Source organism: Myotis brandtii, unplaced genomic scaffold (genome assembly GCF_000412655.1).
Source record: "Myotis brandtii unplaced genomic scaffold, ASM41265v1 scaffold207, whole genome shotgun sequence".
In the NCBI taxonomy this organism is placed as follows: Eukaryota; Metazoa; Chordata; class Mammalia; order Chiroptera; family Vespertilionidae; genus Myotis; species Myotis brandtii.
Window position 1 is genome coordinate 312,923 of NW_005357736.1, and position 16,256 is coordinate 329,178.

Here is a 16,256-nt window from a genome sequence, read left to right on the forward strand (position 1 = left end):
GGAGCGGACCTAAGCCAGCAGGTGGTCATTCCCTGAGGGGTCCCAGACTGCGAGAGGGCACAGGCTGGGCTGAGGGACCCTCCCGAGTGCACAAATTTTTGTGCATCGGACCTCTAGTCTATCTATATATATAAAAGCCGAAGTGACTGTTACACCCGGTCAACCCAACAACCAGTTGATGGGTCGCTATGATGCGCACTGACCACCAGGGGCAGATGCTCGATGCAGGAGCTGCCCTCTGGTGGTCAGTGCACTCCCACAGCAGGAGCGCTGCTCAGCTGACAGGTGCCAGACACAGGGCTCATGGCTGGCGAGCGCAGCCCAGAGACCGCAGCAGAGTGGCAGCAAGCCCACCAAGCGGCAAGCCTACCAAGTGGCGGCAGGCGCAGTGGGGCTGGGATGAGCAGGAGCGACAGGTGGCGTTGGACTGCTGGTTTTGGCCCAATCCCCACAGGCTACACTGAGGGACCCCACCAGTGCACGAATCGATGCACCGGGCCTCTAGTCCTATATAACAAAACCCTAATATGCAAATAGATTGAACGGCAGAACTACCAGTCACTATGATGTGCACTGACCACCAGGGGGCAGACGCTCAACGTAGGAGCTGCCCACTGCTGGTCAGTGTGCTCCCAAAGGAGTGCTGCTCAGCCAGAAGCCAGGCTCATGGCTGGTGAGTGCAGCAGTGGTGGCAGGAGCCTTTACTGCCTCTGCAGCAGCGCTAAGGACCCCTTGGAGGATGTCCACCTGCAGAGAGGGCCCAGGCCAGGCCGAGGGGGACTCCCCCCAAGTGCACAAATCCGTGCACTGGGGCTCTAGTGTTCAATCAACACATGAAAGTATGTTGAAGAGCGATAGGCTAAGGAGAAAAAGAAGGTAGGAAAGGGTGATAAAAGTGTGTCCAGATGTGGCCTCAGGGAGTCAGTGACATCTGTGTAAAGCTCTCAAGGAGGTGAGGACGACCTGAGGGATGAGTCACGTTGTCTGTCTGGGTAGGAAGAGCACCTCAAGCAAAGGGAACAGCAGGTACACCAGGCCTTACGGTAGGTGCACAGCATGTCTGAGAGTGACCAGGAGACGGTGTGACTGATGCAGAGCCGGGGGAAGATCAGCAAGAGACCAGGTTTGGGGGCTGGGTGAGGGTGACGCCCAATCACCGAACAGGAACTTTTCTCCAGTGACACAGGGGCAATGTGAGGGTTGTGACTGAGGAAAAAGGGGGGTGTCATGTTTGTAAAGGCTCACACAGGCTGCTGAGTGAAGAGCAGCCTGAGGGAAGACGGAGTGAGAGCAGGAAGCTCGGGCCAACCTCCCAGTGCCAGGCGGAGGCGGTCAGGACCAGGGGGAGCACGGAGGTGCTGAGCAGAGGGGAATCGTGAGGAGGTTTTAAACACTGAGCCCACTGGATTTGCTGCAAAATTAAACGGAGGCATGAAAAACACGAGGAGCAGGGAGTGACCCTCAGGGTTTGGGCCTGAGCAACTGGAAGGGCGGTGCTGCCAGGAGCTGAGCTGAAGAGGCTGCAGGTGAGAGGACTGTTTACGAGGAGACAGAGCACAGGACTCATGCTGTGTCTGAGTCGTTCGCTGAAATCTACGCAGAGACAGAAGTAAACAATGGCTATACAAGCTAGAGTTCGAACATTAATAAATAATCGTAACAACAATAATTAGTAGTAGTAGTGGTATCTATAAAATTAGAGTTGCCATACAGATTAAATGAATTAATCATTCAGTGTTTAAATCAGTACCTGACATGTAGTAGATGCTCAAAACTATTACCATTATTATATCCAATAAATACTGACTGAACTAAAAAGTAATTATTGCTAGCACTGCTGTTATAATTGAGAGACTGGTCAAGCTCCTTCCTAAGTATTGTCTCCACCCTAAAAAGAAAGGTACATCACTTAATCTAACTGGAGATAACAGATATCAAAAGTGTTAAGCATTTTGTCCTGACTGGGTTGGTGGGAGCATCGTCCTGTGCACCAAAAGGTTGCAGGTTCAATTCCCAGTCAGGGCATATACCTAGGTTACCTGTGTTTCTCTCACATCGATGTTTATCTCTCTCTCCCCCTTTCTCTCTCTCTAAAAATCAATAAAAACATATCCTTGGGTGAGGGTTAAAAAAAAAAAAGTGTTGAGCATTTTGAATTTGTTATATTAAAGTTAATAAAAAGCCCGGCCAGCTTGGCTCAGTGGTTGCGCGTCGACCTATGTACCAGAAGGTCATGGTTTGATTCATGGTCAGGGTACATACTCAGGTTGCGGTCTTGATCTCCAGTGTGGGGTGAGCAGGAGGCAGCTGATCAATGATTCTCTCTCATCATTGTTTCTATCTCTGTCTCCCTCTCCCTTCCTCTCTGAATCAATATAAATATATATATTTTAAACATTAGTGAAAAGCCAATTTACTTTTTAAAAAAATTGGTTTTAGAGGAAGTAAGAGAGAAGAGAGAAAGAAACATCAATTTGTTGTTTCACGTACTTATGCATTCATTGGCTGATTCTTGTATGTGCCTTGACCAGAGATCGAACCCACAACCTTGGTGTATAGGACGATGCTCTAACCAACTGAGCTACCTGGCCAGGGCAATTCCAATCTTAAAAGGAATATTACAATATCCAGAATAAAAATATTTAAAAGTATACATGTCTATTATACTCACACAGTGGTAGCATTTTATTATTAAAATACTTAAGGAATCTTTCATAGGCTATTCATTTTAAGGCATACTTGAAAGATCAAAGTTTCTTTTATTTATAACATCTTTTAAAAGTGATGCTTCATATTTGTTTTTGGTAACTGTAGAATTTAAAAACCTGAGTTTTTAAAAAAGTGCCCAAAAGTCAATCATAGTCCTCATAACCACTATTAATATTTGGAATATATCCTTCCAGATATAATCCTATATCATAAAATCCTATTATGTAAATCCACTGAAAGGCGGAATGACAGGTCACTATTACGCACACTGACCACCAGAAGGCAGACGCTCAATGCAGGAGCTGCCCCCTGGTAGTCAGTGCGCTCCCACAGGGGGAGTGCTGCTCAGCCAGAAGCCAGGCTCACAGCTGCAGGTGGGTGGTAAGGAGTAAGGGGTCCTGGACTGCGAGAGCCCAGGAGAGACGGATGTCTGACTGCAGGCTTAGGCCTGATCCCTGCAGGAATTGGGCCCAGGGATCGGGCCTAAGCCGGCAGACCGACATCCCCCGAGGGGTCCCAGACTTCGAGAGGGTGCAGGCCGGGCTGAAGGACCCCCCCCCCCACCTAAGTGCACGAATCCATGCACCGGGCCTCTAGTTTTTCATATTTTTCAACCAGTTAGATTTAAAAAAGGCATTGTGTTAAGATTTTAATTTGTATTTAATTACCAGCATGATTAGATGTGGTGTGTAGAGAAGTAGGGGAGGGAGTGGGGAAGGAAACAATCCACTTAATACCCTTTGTTGCGCATCTTACCCTTGGTTCTGTATCCTCCTCTTCGTCATCAGGGTTGTAGGCCTCAGCGCAAACTACATTTGGAGAGAGAAAAAGAGAGAAAAATGAATAAAACAGACGTGTGGTTTTACTAGAAAAATAAGAAGTGAATACAATTTTCTTTTCCTCACTGCTTGCTAAAGCTGTCATGATTTTTTAAATCCCTTCTTTCAATTAACGAAGATATTGAGTACCTACTAATGCCAGGTATGCTGTTAGGTTCGACAAGCCAGCTCTCTAGGGATTGATAGATTCACACAGAAGAGAGATGATAAAATACAGGGTAGGGTAAAGTAGGTTTACAGTTGTTTGTATGGAAAACAATACAATAATTAATAAATAATAATACAAGAATAAACTCTGTGTTTTGCATCCTCACAACTGTAAGCCTATGTCTGCCCCAGCCCGTATCCCATCTATTAAACCCTATGGTGGTGAGGACAAGCGAGTAAGGCATGAAACAGGGGTGGAAAACCACAAAGTACACTACACGCAATATGAACATTTGGATATGGAGTGATTACGAACAGAATCAATTAAAGTAACTCACATAAATGACTTAAAAAATAAGAGTGGCTCGGTTGGTTGGAGCGTCGTTCAGTAGACCAAAAAAGGCTGTGGGTGCGACCCCGGGTGAGGGTACAAACCTAGGTTGTGGGTTTGACCTCCGGTAGAGGCACGTATGGGAGGTAACCCATCGATGTTTCTCTCTCTAAATTCAATAAACGTACCCTTGGGTGAGGATTAAAAAAATAATAATAATGACTTTAGACAAAAGAAATCCTGTGTGTCACACTCTGCTCTAGGTATATTAGATAAATTTAAAACCATCCTGATTTTCTGTGTAGGTAACCTGTGTTTGTGCCAGTTGCCTGTAGCACTTGTCTTTGTTGTAATTCAAAGAAAAGAAGAGGACACCACCATTCTGGTCCCTAGAACAGCATCGGGTGATGCTCTGCAGAGAGGGCTGTCCAGCCCCTGCTGACTCAGGCTTTGGGTAGCTGAGCCAGAGTGAACAACTGGGTGTAGATAATGACTCATTACTGTTCTCCAAGCCCTTGGTTTCCACACGAGAAGTCGGGGTGCATTTGTCTCAGATCTGCCCTACAGATTAAGGCAGACACCTTCCTGAGTTCCTAGACTCCCTGCTGCCACTCTTGGCCTGGGCACAGGTATTTAGGTGGGAGACTGAGGAAGCTGCACTGAGAGCTGCTGACCAGACACCATGTTAAACCGAAGGCCTCCTGGTTGTATCCTTCATGTGGTCATTATCAGCCCCGCTTTCTAAACAAGGAGTTCACCATGACTCCCTCTTTCTCCTCTTATCCAATGAACACATCAAAGTCTTCCTCAGCAACACTCTCCCAATTGACCTTCATTCAATCTACTCCAATCGCTACTCCTTCCTTCACGACTTTTACAAGCCCTTCATTGTGGAGCTGGATGGGTACATGGGTATTATACTATGATTTGGACAAAAGTAGTTATTTTCATTAAAATTATTAATGTTTTGCCCTAACCGGTTTGGCTCAGTGGATAGAGCATCAGCCTGCGGACTGAAGGGTCCCGGGTTCGATTCTGGTCAAGGGCATGTACCTTGGTTGCGGGCACATCCCCAGTTGGGGGTGTGCAGGAGGCAGCTGATCAATGTTTCTCTCTCATCGATGTTTCTATCTCTCTCCCTTCCTCTCTGTAAAAAAATCAATAAAATATATTTAAAAAAAAATAAAATTATTAATGTTTCCATTTGTGGAAAAACATTGACTTTATTTTTCAAAACTGGTTCTGATTTTTCCCTTTTCTTCCGAACTCCCTGCCCTTTGCCCTCTTCCTCTGTTTACACCCAGCCTCTCTATTTCCTGGTCCTGATGCCAAATTAATGTTCTCATTTTCTATGGAAATCCATTCTAAGTGTCTATGTGATTGTTGTCCTTATGGTTCACAGAGCAGGAAGCTTTCTCAGTGCACAGGTTCCCTGGGGGAGGCTGTATGGTCCCCTACTGCAGCCTCAAGAACTACACCGAGTGCCTTGAGACGCTGAAGACCTGGTGAAGACCTTCTTTCTTCCTTTTTCTTTCTTATTTTATTTTTTTGTTAATCCTCACCTGAGGGTATTTTTCCATTGCCTTTTTTTTTAGACAGTGGAAGGGAGGAGTAGAGACAGAGAAACATCAATGTGAGGGACACACATGGACTGGTTGCCTCCTGCATGCGCCCCAACCCGGGGCCAGGGATCAAGCCTGCAACCTTGGTACATGCTGTTGATCGGAATTGAACCCGGGATCCTTCAGTCTGTGGGCTGACACTCTAACCACTGACCCAAACGGGCTAGGGCTCTTCCCGTTCTTATAAGGACTCCTGTCCTATTGGATCAGGGCCTCATCATTAAGGCCTCATTTAACCTTGATCAACCTCTTTAAAGGCCACATCCCTAAATGCAATTACACTGAGGTTGGGCCTCAACATACGATTTTGAGGGAAACACACAATCCATAACACTGGTTTCTAAGTTATTTTAAGCAATATTTAGTATTTCACCCCAAGACAGCTATGGATGGAAAAAGTACTGAACACTGAGAGGCTATAGAGAAGACACCCCGAATCTACGTACACTGCGCTATGTGAGCCTTAGAGGCGGGGCGCTGGCACAGGCGCCCACCAGGCAGGAGTGAGTGACTGTGCCAGTCATCACCAGTCAGACGCTCCCTCCCACCTGTGACATGACGCCCAACACGCACATCTCCAAGTAACATGCTTCGAAGCGTCAGTACACACTTAATAAATGAACAGGGTTTTTTTGGATGAAGTTTTTAAATTAACAGAATCAGACTAACATGTCAAACTCCAAGATAGTTCACATAGAAAGCTGCCTTTAGAGATTCACAAACTGTTCACTCAATGTAGAGGCTGCTCTGCTAGGACTCGGAAGGCACAGCTTCTCAACCCCAGTGCTTGCGGGGAAGGTGGCCTCAGGAGGGGAGAGCTCACCTGTGAGTTCACGCACACTGGGTCCCGAAACTGGGTCCACCCACCCCTTGCTCACTTTTCTCCATGTCCCTGATCCTTGGACTCTTTTTTTTTGTTTAATATATTTTATTGATATTTTACAGAGAGGAAGGGAGAGAGATAGAGAGTTAGAAACATCGATGAGAGAGAAACATCGATCAGCTGCCTTCTGCACATCTCCTACTGGGGATGTGCCCGCAACCCAGGTACATGCCCCCGACTGGAATCGAACCCGGGACCCTCCAGTCCGCAGGCCGACGCTCTATCCACTGAGCCAAACTGGTTTCGGCTTGGACTCTTTAATGACAGAGGGGATGGCAATACTAGAACCACGCACAGGGTGGATAATAGCGGTGCTGGGCTAGGGGACACTCAGTAACCGCTCGACCCTACGCTGCTCCACGCTCCGTTACTGTGGAGACAGCCCGAGCTGGCGTCTCCCCTGCAGGCTGACACAGCTCACACGTCCTCACATGCCTAGTCTTTGCTTAAGTCTTTGAATCATATCAGGAGCCCCAACCCCCACCTGTCCTTCCACCGTTATTTTACCTCCTCCCCTCCCGCCAGAGCAGCCAGGTCCAGCTCATCCCCCTGGGAGTGTTAAGACACTGTCCCAACTAGGACGCATCCTTCAGGCACTGGCCAAACTAGGAGCCATGTTCTCCAGCTCCCAGGGCAGTCCCTGGCTCCCTCCAAGCAGTGTTTCTTCAGGGGGTGGGTGCCAAGGTGTGGTGACATTCACTGATCAAAGAATGTAAGGGGAGGCGAGAGGAAGTGAGTACGAGTGAAAAGGAGGCCGGATCAATGATTTGCCAGGGCTGGAGCAGGAGCTGAGAAGGCAGCAGGTCAGGTGACAGGATGGGCATCACCGACGAAGAGTTTGTCATATCAGAGCGTGACCATGGGAGTACAGGGTGGAAGAGAAGATCCTTGGGAGAGAGGAGGTCAAGGACCAGAAGGGCGAGGCAGTGGAAGGGTTATCTATGTAGAAATAAAAAGGGCCCGGCCAGTGAGGCTCAGTGGCTGAGCGTCGACCTATGAGCCAGGAGGTCACTATTCTATTCCTGGTCAGGGCACATGCCCAGGTTGCGGGCTCGATCCCCAGTGTGGGGCGAGCAGGGGACAGCCTATCCATGATTCTCTCCCATCATTGATGTTTCTCTCTCTCCTCCCCTCTCCCTTCCTCTCTGAAATCAATAACAGTATTTTTTTTAAAAAGAAAAGGGGCAGTCTGGGGATTATTAGATGACTGCTAGTAAAACAAGGAGGGATAGTGGCTGGTAGAATATAACAATGAGAGGTTTGAAGCCGAGAATTTTAGGAAGGAGGGAAAGCAAACGGTTTGAAAGCAGCCACGAGCAAGGAGAGAAGCACAGACCCATCTCCTGTGAGTGTTACCAGGAAGGTGGGCGAGAACAGCGCTGCATTGGAGAAGCCTGCAGGGTGAGCTAAGCTTCAGCTAGAGCAGAGGAAGCTACACTCAGAGGACAGGCTGAGAAGCAGGGGGTCCACCTGAAGCCTGACGAGAGGGTCTGAGCGACGGGGAGGAAGCACCTGGGCCCAGGCCACCTTTGGGCACACCGTCACCTCAACTGTTGCGAGCGACCCAATCTCTGCTTTGCTCCAGTTTCCTGTCTGTACACGGGGGATAATCATGGCATGTACCTATAGTGTCAATGTAAGAATTATATTCAACAATACAAGGCAGGCATCGAGAAAGACCTTAAAACTGTGCACCGAGCACACAGTCTGTATGTTAGCTATTGCTACAGGCTGCTTTCTCTTCTGCATAATCATTTTAGAATCTTTTATTTTCACTTAACATTTGAGTAACATTAAAAAGTCTTAGATGTTCAATAAGCTTATGAAATGTAAGGGGGAGGATGATAACATGTGCTTGTCTGAGTCTCTGCAGTTCAAGGACTGCGGACACCGGAAGCTCAGCAGCAATCCATGAGCTCACAGCGCGGTGACCTCTGCAGGAGATGTCGCTCTGTCCTCCATCTCCCTCATCTGTCCTGCAGATGCCAAGGGATATCACTAATCTTTCTGGAAAACAGGGATGCAGGGCAAGGATGAACAGAAATGGGAGATAATCACTCACAGGTCTTGCACCAACCTGAATCTCTTCTCCATTTCCTCTCTGTAAATAACTCTACACCTAAGGACACACTCTTCTATCTCCTTTCAACAGACGTTGGTGCACAATGTTACCAAAGGCTTTCTGGAAAAATGAGTAGCTTTTCTCAAAGAAAAGGATTCCAGGACAGAAAGGGTAAGTGGAAGGTGAGTGACATTCCAAGAACAAGGTGACACGTGCAGCTTGAGTGACAATCTGAGAGACACTAACATCCCAATATACAACCAAACCAACTCTACTGTTACTCTAACTCGCTAATAAAAGCCCTTTCTCTAAAAATAAAACAAAGGAACGCTGGAAGTATCCAGAAGCCACACATTTTAATTACATGAAAAGCTTTTGGAAAATATATTTATCAGCTCTATGAAAAAGGGGGTATCCTCCCACCTGGCAGGTGTGGCTCAATGGTTGGGTGTCAACCTATGAACCAGGAGGTCATGGTTGGATTCCCAGTCAGTACACATGCCCAGGTTGTGGACTCGATCCCCAGTGTGGGGCGTGTAGGAGGCAGCCGATCAGTGATTCTCTCTCATCATTGATGTTTCTATATCTCCCTTCCTCTCTGAAATCAATAAAAAGATATTCTTTAAAAATGGGGGGTTCCTTCTCAGCTTAGGAGCAATCATGAAAAAAAAAAGAAGAGGATGTATATATTCAACCAATATTTGCTGAGTGCCTGCTATATACCAGGCAGTTCAAGGTACCAGTTACATAAGAAAAAATTTGAGTACATAAAAAAATAGCAAAATTAAAATAAATAGCACAACCAATGTGGAAAACTTTGCATTAATAATTTCAAAAGGTTAAAAATCATGACAGAAATTTACTCAAACTTACAAAAATAATCTAGACCATAACAGGTAAGAGATTAAAGTATTACCAAATTAGTTCTATATGGGAAAATAAAAATGGGTTTCCCATGTTTGGAAAACACTAATTTTGTTAATAATCAAGGGAGTGCGAGATAAACAACCTGAGCTACATCGTCCATCTAGCCTAAAGGAGTGGGCTCGTGGACACCGTCCACCGGAGAAGTGGCTGGAGAGGAGGCCTGTGCGGTGTCTCCCTGCAGGCCATCCTAAAGCCTCTCCAGACAGCAACACACAGGAAGAGCGAGTGCAGCGCTCAGTCTCTGGCCAGGGCAGGCCCCGCCCACACGAAAACTGAGGAAACAGTGGTGTAAGTGGCTGGGAAATGTAGGCAAGACATTAACGGCAGCATAATTTAGAAAACCAGAAACAGTAATGCCGGTGAAAGTCGTTTTTAGAAGCCACAATTATGAACATGGAAAAATAGTAATGACATAATAATTAACTAAATCTAGTAATATAAAAATACACACATATATACTCTGAACTGAAAATAAAATAGAATGAAAGAATCAGAAAATTTTTGTAATGTTCTGAATGCTGTTAACTTTTTATTAAAAAGATCAGTTTGTTTTTATTTAAGATAACCCTATCTTAAAACATAGCAGTATGTTTTGAAAGAGAACATATACCTGATACTCGCCGATCATATCTACTAGGGGGTGGAACTGCAAAAGAAAGAAGAAACAACATTTAGTCATCAGAATATCATATGACCCCATTTATCCTCCCATTTTGCAAAGATCTTTGACAAAAGAACTAGGCACCACAACACCAAGTACTGGGTCAATTCACACGCTTCCATAATCAACCACAGACAGTTCAGCATGATCATATAAAGACAATATAAAGAATACGGGTGATGTATTACAGAATTGTACCCCTGAAACCTATATAATTTTATTAACCAATATCCCCCCAATAAATTCAATTAAAAAGACAATATAGAGAATAATATGTCTCTTCAAAAAAAGGCTCTTTATATCTTCAATGTACTTAAAGGTGACAATTTTATTTCTGCTCACATCCATGTTCCATCTAATTTATATCATACCAAATGAATAAGAAATCTACCAAATGTATTGGTAATGTTATCACATCAAATAGTTAAATGCTTCCTTTAATATTCTTTAAAAACAATCCCAAGACCTGCTAGATAATAGCATTTAAGTTTCATTTTCAAATAATTTAATGAGTATTACAAGAAAATGAAAAATAAATTAACCATTAAGTTACAGTCTCAATTATGGGTGGATTTTCTCCTGCCCGTGGTTAGTGTAAAGAAAAAAAAACAAAAAACCCACACATTTTATCTTTGCTAATTTTTCTATTTTTCACTTGTCATTCCTTGTTTGATGGTTACCTAAATTCTCACTATTAAACTATATCATCTTAATAAGCTTCTTTTTTTTAACCTTCAAAGCTTAATCTGATTATCTTTATTTTTTTTAAAAATCTTCTCAACTTCCAAAAATGAGAAATGTGAGTATTCGTGAAAAACAAACTGAAGGCAGCTTAGAGAGCCTAACTGAACTAATGTGAGGTCTCTGAGACAAACAGACCCAGGAAGGAGGCAAATGCTTATCCTATATAATAAAAGCCTAATACACTGTGTCCCTTCGACCGGTCAGCCATTCAACCAACCAAGCATAATATGCTAATGAAAGGCTAAGGCCACTCAACCACTCATTATGATGTGCACTGACCACCAGGGGGCAGACAGTTGGCTGGTCAACCAGTCGCTATGACGTGCACTGACCGCCGGGGGCAGATAGTTGACCTGTAGGTTAGCTTGCAGCTGGGGTCCGGTTGATCAGGACTGAGCAAGACAGGCTGGACATGCCCTGGAACCCTCCCGCAGCCCCTCTCCGGCTGGCCAACCTCCTGAGTCTCTTTCTGGCCCCGATCGTGCACCGGTAGGGTCCCTCAGCCTGGCCTGTGCCCTCACAATCAGGGGCCCCTTGGGGGATGTTGGAGAGTTGGTTTCAGTCCAATCCCTCAGGCCAAGCCGAGGGACGCCACACGCCACTGGTGAATTCATGCACCAGGCCTCTAGTTTATTATAAAGGGTTAGAATTATCTTTCTGCTTAGCATGGGGTCAAAGTCAAGTTACTGGAGGAAGGAATCAAAAGAAAGCCCCAGTCATTACTGGTAGAAAAGTCCCTCTCTACTTATTCAATGAAACAGTAGATTAGTCAAAAAGAAAGATGATAAATTCAGTTCAAGTACAGGTACTATGTGCCATGCACTGTAGTAGACAATTTGGGAGACATCAGTGAGTGAAAAAAAGCCTCCTGATTTCACGGAGCTTGCATTCTAGTTTGATGGGCATGGGACAGGTTCCTTTGATCATTTGAAACACAAGTGCCTGTCACTCAGTAGTAGAAGAAATAAAATGTACATCAGCTGAATTCAGCTCTCATCCCAGGCCTTATGGTTTCTATAATGAAAGCCCACTCAACATTGGTATACAACCTAAAATTACAAAACACACACTGAAGTAATTCAGCATGGGTGCTAGCAGAGGACACCTCAAACAAAGCAGCAGACATCATCAAGCGTATAGAACTATTATAAAGTAAGAACAGCGTGTTTAAAACAATTAAAAACATAAACATCTCAAAAGCATAGGGAAGAATAAGATACAACCAAAAACAACCAGATTTGAAAAACAAAAAAACAACTTGAACATCTAAGAGAAAAAAAACAGTCACTGAAATTAAAAACTATAATGCAAAGCATATTCTTAGTATATAACACCTAAAAATACTGAAAATCCAAATTGCAAAATGATATCATCTTATTTATAGAAAACTTTACAGAATCCAGACATGATAAAATTTCACTTTTATTCTGTCAAATCATATTTTATATAACTAATTCAAAGTAAACAAAATATATACACAGCCTTTATTATTTGTTTACTGATTGATTTAGAGAGAAAGGGAGAGGTGGAGAGAAACATCAATTTATTTTCCCACTTATTTATGCATTCATTGGTGGTTGTTGTTTTAAAGATTTTTTATTGACTTTTAGAGAGAGAGGAAGAAAAAAACATTGATAAGAGAGTAAAACATCCATCAGTTGCCTCCTGTATGCACTCTTACTGAGGGTCAAGCCTGCAACCTTTGAACTGGCAACCTTTCAGTGCATGGACACAACCAACGGAACCACACCGGCCAGGGCTGTGTTTTTTTTAAGCTAGAAGAGGAAGGCGGGAGGGGGAAGAGAGAGAGACATCAATTTGTTGTTCCATTTATTTATGCATTCATTGGTTGCTTCTTGTATGTGCCCTGATCTGAGATCCAACCCGTGACCTTGGTGAACTGGGATGACGCTCTAACCAACTGAGCTAACTGGACGGCCTACATGTATAGTCTTTAAAATAAACAATGTGTTAATACAAATAAAATTTTGTACAAAAAGATGAGAAAAAAATAATAAAGTGTTGAAATTCACTTAATTTGTTTCACAATATACTGAACTAGAATTTTTAAATGCAAACTTAAAATCACTATTTTCATATATCATGCAAAAAAGACAAAATGAATTTATTTTTTTTTCATATTTTTATTGATTTCAGAGAGAGGAGAGGAGAGGGCAAGAGAGATAGAAATATCAGTGATGAGAGAGAATCATCAATCGGCTGCCTCCTGCATGCCCCCTCCTTGGGCATGTGCCCTGACAGGGAATCAAACTGTGACCTCATGGGTCATACTCAACCACTGAGCGACACTGGCCGGGCATGAAAGTACTTTTTAAATTCCTAAAGCATTCCCTGTTACTGTGAAAGAGTCCAAAAGTGTAAAAAATAAGTTGACTTGCAGTAGAAAATGTAATTAAAAACAAGGGACGTAAGGCATTTAGCTTGAATGAATGAGTGGATAAAAAGGTCAACAAAATGGGTAAAAACATGCTGCCTGATAAACCTGTATTATTTATTTATTTTTGTTATTTAACTTTTAGTCAGTACGTGTCCTACAAGCTTTTCTAGGGCCAGAAGAAACGGCTGCAGTTGAACAAGATACACCAAGGCACACAGAGAATCAATCCAGACTACAACAAAGAGACCATCCTACTCTAATTTCACCACTGCCAGCACTCAAAGCAGAGCACATCAGACTCCATGTGAGTCAGACAAAATATTCAACTCGCATAACAAGCAGGAAAAACTCTTCCAGCAGAAAACAATGCCTAAAATGCACTGTGCTATCCAGCGGGGAAATAAGGATTCAGATATGGTGCCTGCTCACAAAGATCTTAGGAGCTGCGGGAGGAAGAACCCAGAATGACCATATGATAACAGTGTGGTGTACACGACACCACCGCTGAGCAGAGCACGCTCTGTGAGCACATGGGCAGTGTCCAGAGAGGGAAGGAAGGTCCCCTGGTCTACAGAAAGGAAGGTCTAAGCGTGGAGGGTGGGAGATGAGTGAGCTTGTCATTCCAGGAAATAAAAGGAGTGTGATAGGAACATGAGCAAAACAGCACAGACTGAGAGCAAACAGGTGAGCAAGTGCACCGGAACCATCCAGTGGCAGAGATCTTCAGGAGGATGCGCTGGTTACTTAGGTCTTTTCTTTCTCCATCTGGGGGAGGAGAGCAGAAACAAAGACTAAAGAACTTGATAAAGATTCCCTTAAATGTACTGTAAAACCAGAAAAGGGAAGTCTGGAGAATAGCGACCAAGGCTTAATGGGGGAGGAATTATTAATCAAGAAAAGAGGAAACAGACTCCCGCCCAGTCCTGGGGAGTGGCAGGCAAGCCCTCCAGGGCAGAACACCTGCCCTCTGGTTCTTCCGGTTCTCCACCGGCAGGCCCTCTGCCTCTCCAGGCCCTGGTCAGCTGTAAGACCACTGGAAAGAGGGGAGGAGACACCCCACAGAGGGTGGAACTGAACTGAAACCACTTGGAAATGTTCCCTGTGAGGGGGTCAACTGTGGGGCCAAGGGAGTCATGGAGACCGGGTTTTATAAAGACCACCCTGACTGCAGCTGGTGCAGGAAGGCAGTGGCTGAGGCCAGCTGTGTGGCTGTGGACGGAGGAAAACAAATGGATTCCAGAGATGTACACCGTTTAGTGACAGGCTCAATGTTTACTCCACAAATGTCAAAAAATAGAACTATATCCTTACAATTATTAAAGACAACATATTCAATATGGATATCACTCAATCTATACATAAGGGTGCTGTCAGATTCCAAAATCATAAAATGTCAGAACGGCACAGTGTCTATGAAGTCATCCGGCACGGCCGCTCACATGGAACGCCAGCGGATGCCTCCAGTCCACCCGACTCCTCCTTCCCTCAGTACTCACATCCACTTCCTAACAACTCCATCTGCTCGCCCTCGCACTTTACTTCTTGAATCAGCCTACCTTTCTCAATCTCCACTGTCATCCTAGTCTGAAGGGCAGTGTTTCTTGCCTGGATGACGGCAACAGCCCCAAACGTATCTTCCTGCTGCCAATTCCCAACGACTCTAGAAATGTTTCTGCTGTCACACTGGCTTTCTCGCCAAGCTCCCTCCCTTCAAGGTCTTCTCCGAGGATGCTTACCCCACCACCTTGCTTAGTTAACTATTTCAAACTGGGCAATTAAGGTGGTGTTTACCTCTCGGGGTCACCTCTTCAGGGAACCCTTATCTGACCTGCTATGAGGCCAATTCCTTAAAGGCTCTGAGAAAACCCAGCCCCTTTCCTTCGAAGCAGCAGTGCCGTGGGTGCAAGCTAGTGACATAGGTGGTTATTTGGTTGACGCTGGTCTCCCCTACAGGACTGTGAGGTCCTCCTAAGGAAAACACCTCCTTAGGTGTTTTTGCTTACCAATGTACTTGCAATGCTTGGCACATGACAGAGCTTTAGTATATATTTGCTTAAGGCTTAATGTGTTTATAAATGCCTACTGTGTGCCAGATGTACATAAAAACACTCATCCTCCAGAAACCTGGGGACTTGATGATCACAGGCCTAAAGGTTTCAGAGAATGGACAACCAGGAATGCAAAGGTACGATGAAATGTCCACAGCAGATCTATTCTGTCACCAAACCCTGGAAACAGATGAATGGATAAAACATGGTACATCCATACAATGAAATACTACTCAGCAATAACAACTATTGACAACATATAATAACTTGGATGAATCTCAGACATTATGCTGAGTGGGGGGAAAACAGTCTCAAAGATACATATTGTCGCATGCTCTCCCCCTCCTCCCCCCCAGGAGCACACCCTCACTTTCCCTTCCCCTTCGTCTCCCCCCACAGGCATGCATCTCCTAAACTCTAAGGGAACCCCCCCCCCCCGGCTTGCAACCAGGAAACAATGGGCAGTGGCAGCTTGTCCTGGTCTACCTCCCTGACCGTTTCCAAGGTCCCCTTCTCTCTGACTTCTCTTTTTTTATTACTATTGATTTCAGAGAGGAAGGGAGATAGAAACATCCTATATAATAAACCCTAATATGCAAATCGACTGAACAGCGGAACAACCAGTCCCTATGACGCACACTGACCACCTGCGGGCAGACACGCAACGCAGGAGCTGCCCCCTGATGGTCAGTGCACTCCCACAGGGGAACCACCGCTCAGCCGGAAGCTGGGCTCAAGGCTGGTGAGCACAGCAGCGGTGGCAGGAGCCTTTCCCGCCTCCGCTGCAGGCAGGTACTAAGGAGCAAGGGGTCCTGGACTGTGAGAGGGATGTCTGACTGCTGGCTTAGGCCCGATCCCTGGCTTAGGCCTGATCCCCCCACCCCC

General features: G+C 45.1%; 1 protein-coding gene across 2 annotated transcripts in view; it reads right to left on the reverse strand.

Moving 5' to 3' along the window:
* The window catches only part of PRKAR2A (protein kinase, cAMP-dependent, regulatory, type II, alpha), a 27,736-nt gene extending 17,530 nt beyond the window's left edge, over positions 1 to 10,206 (reverse strand). For both annotated transcript variants that reach the window (XM_014538946.1, XM_014538945.1), the window contains exons 1-2: positions 10,131 to 10,206; positions 3,466 to 3,518 (exon numbers count right to left, since the gene is read on the reverse strand). In XM_014538946.1, coding sequence (XP_014394432.1) covers positions 3,466 to 3,518; positions 10,131 to 10,191 — 114 coding nt within the window. In that variant the 5' untranslated portion in view covers positions 10,192 to 10,206. The remainder of the gene's footprint in view (positions 1 to 3,465; positions 3,519 to 10,130) is intronic.
* Positions 10,207 to 16,256: the final 6,050 nt, after the last annotated feature.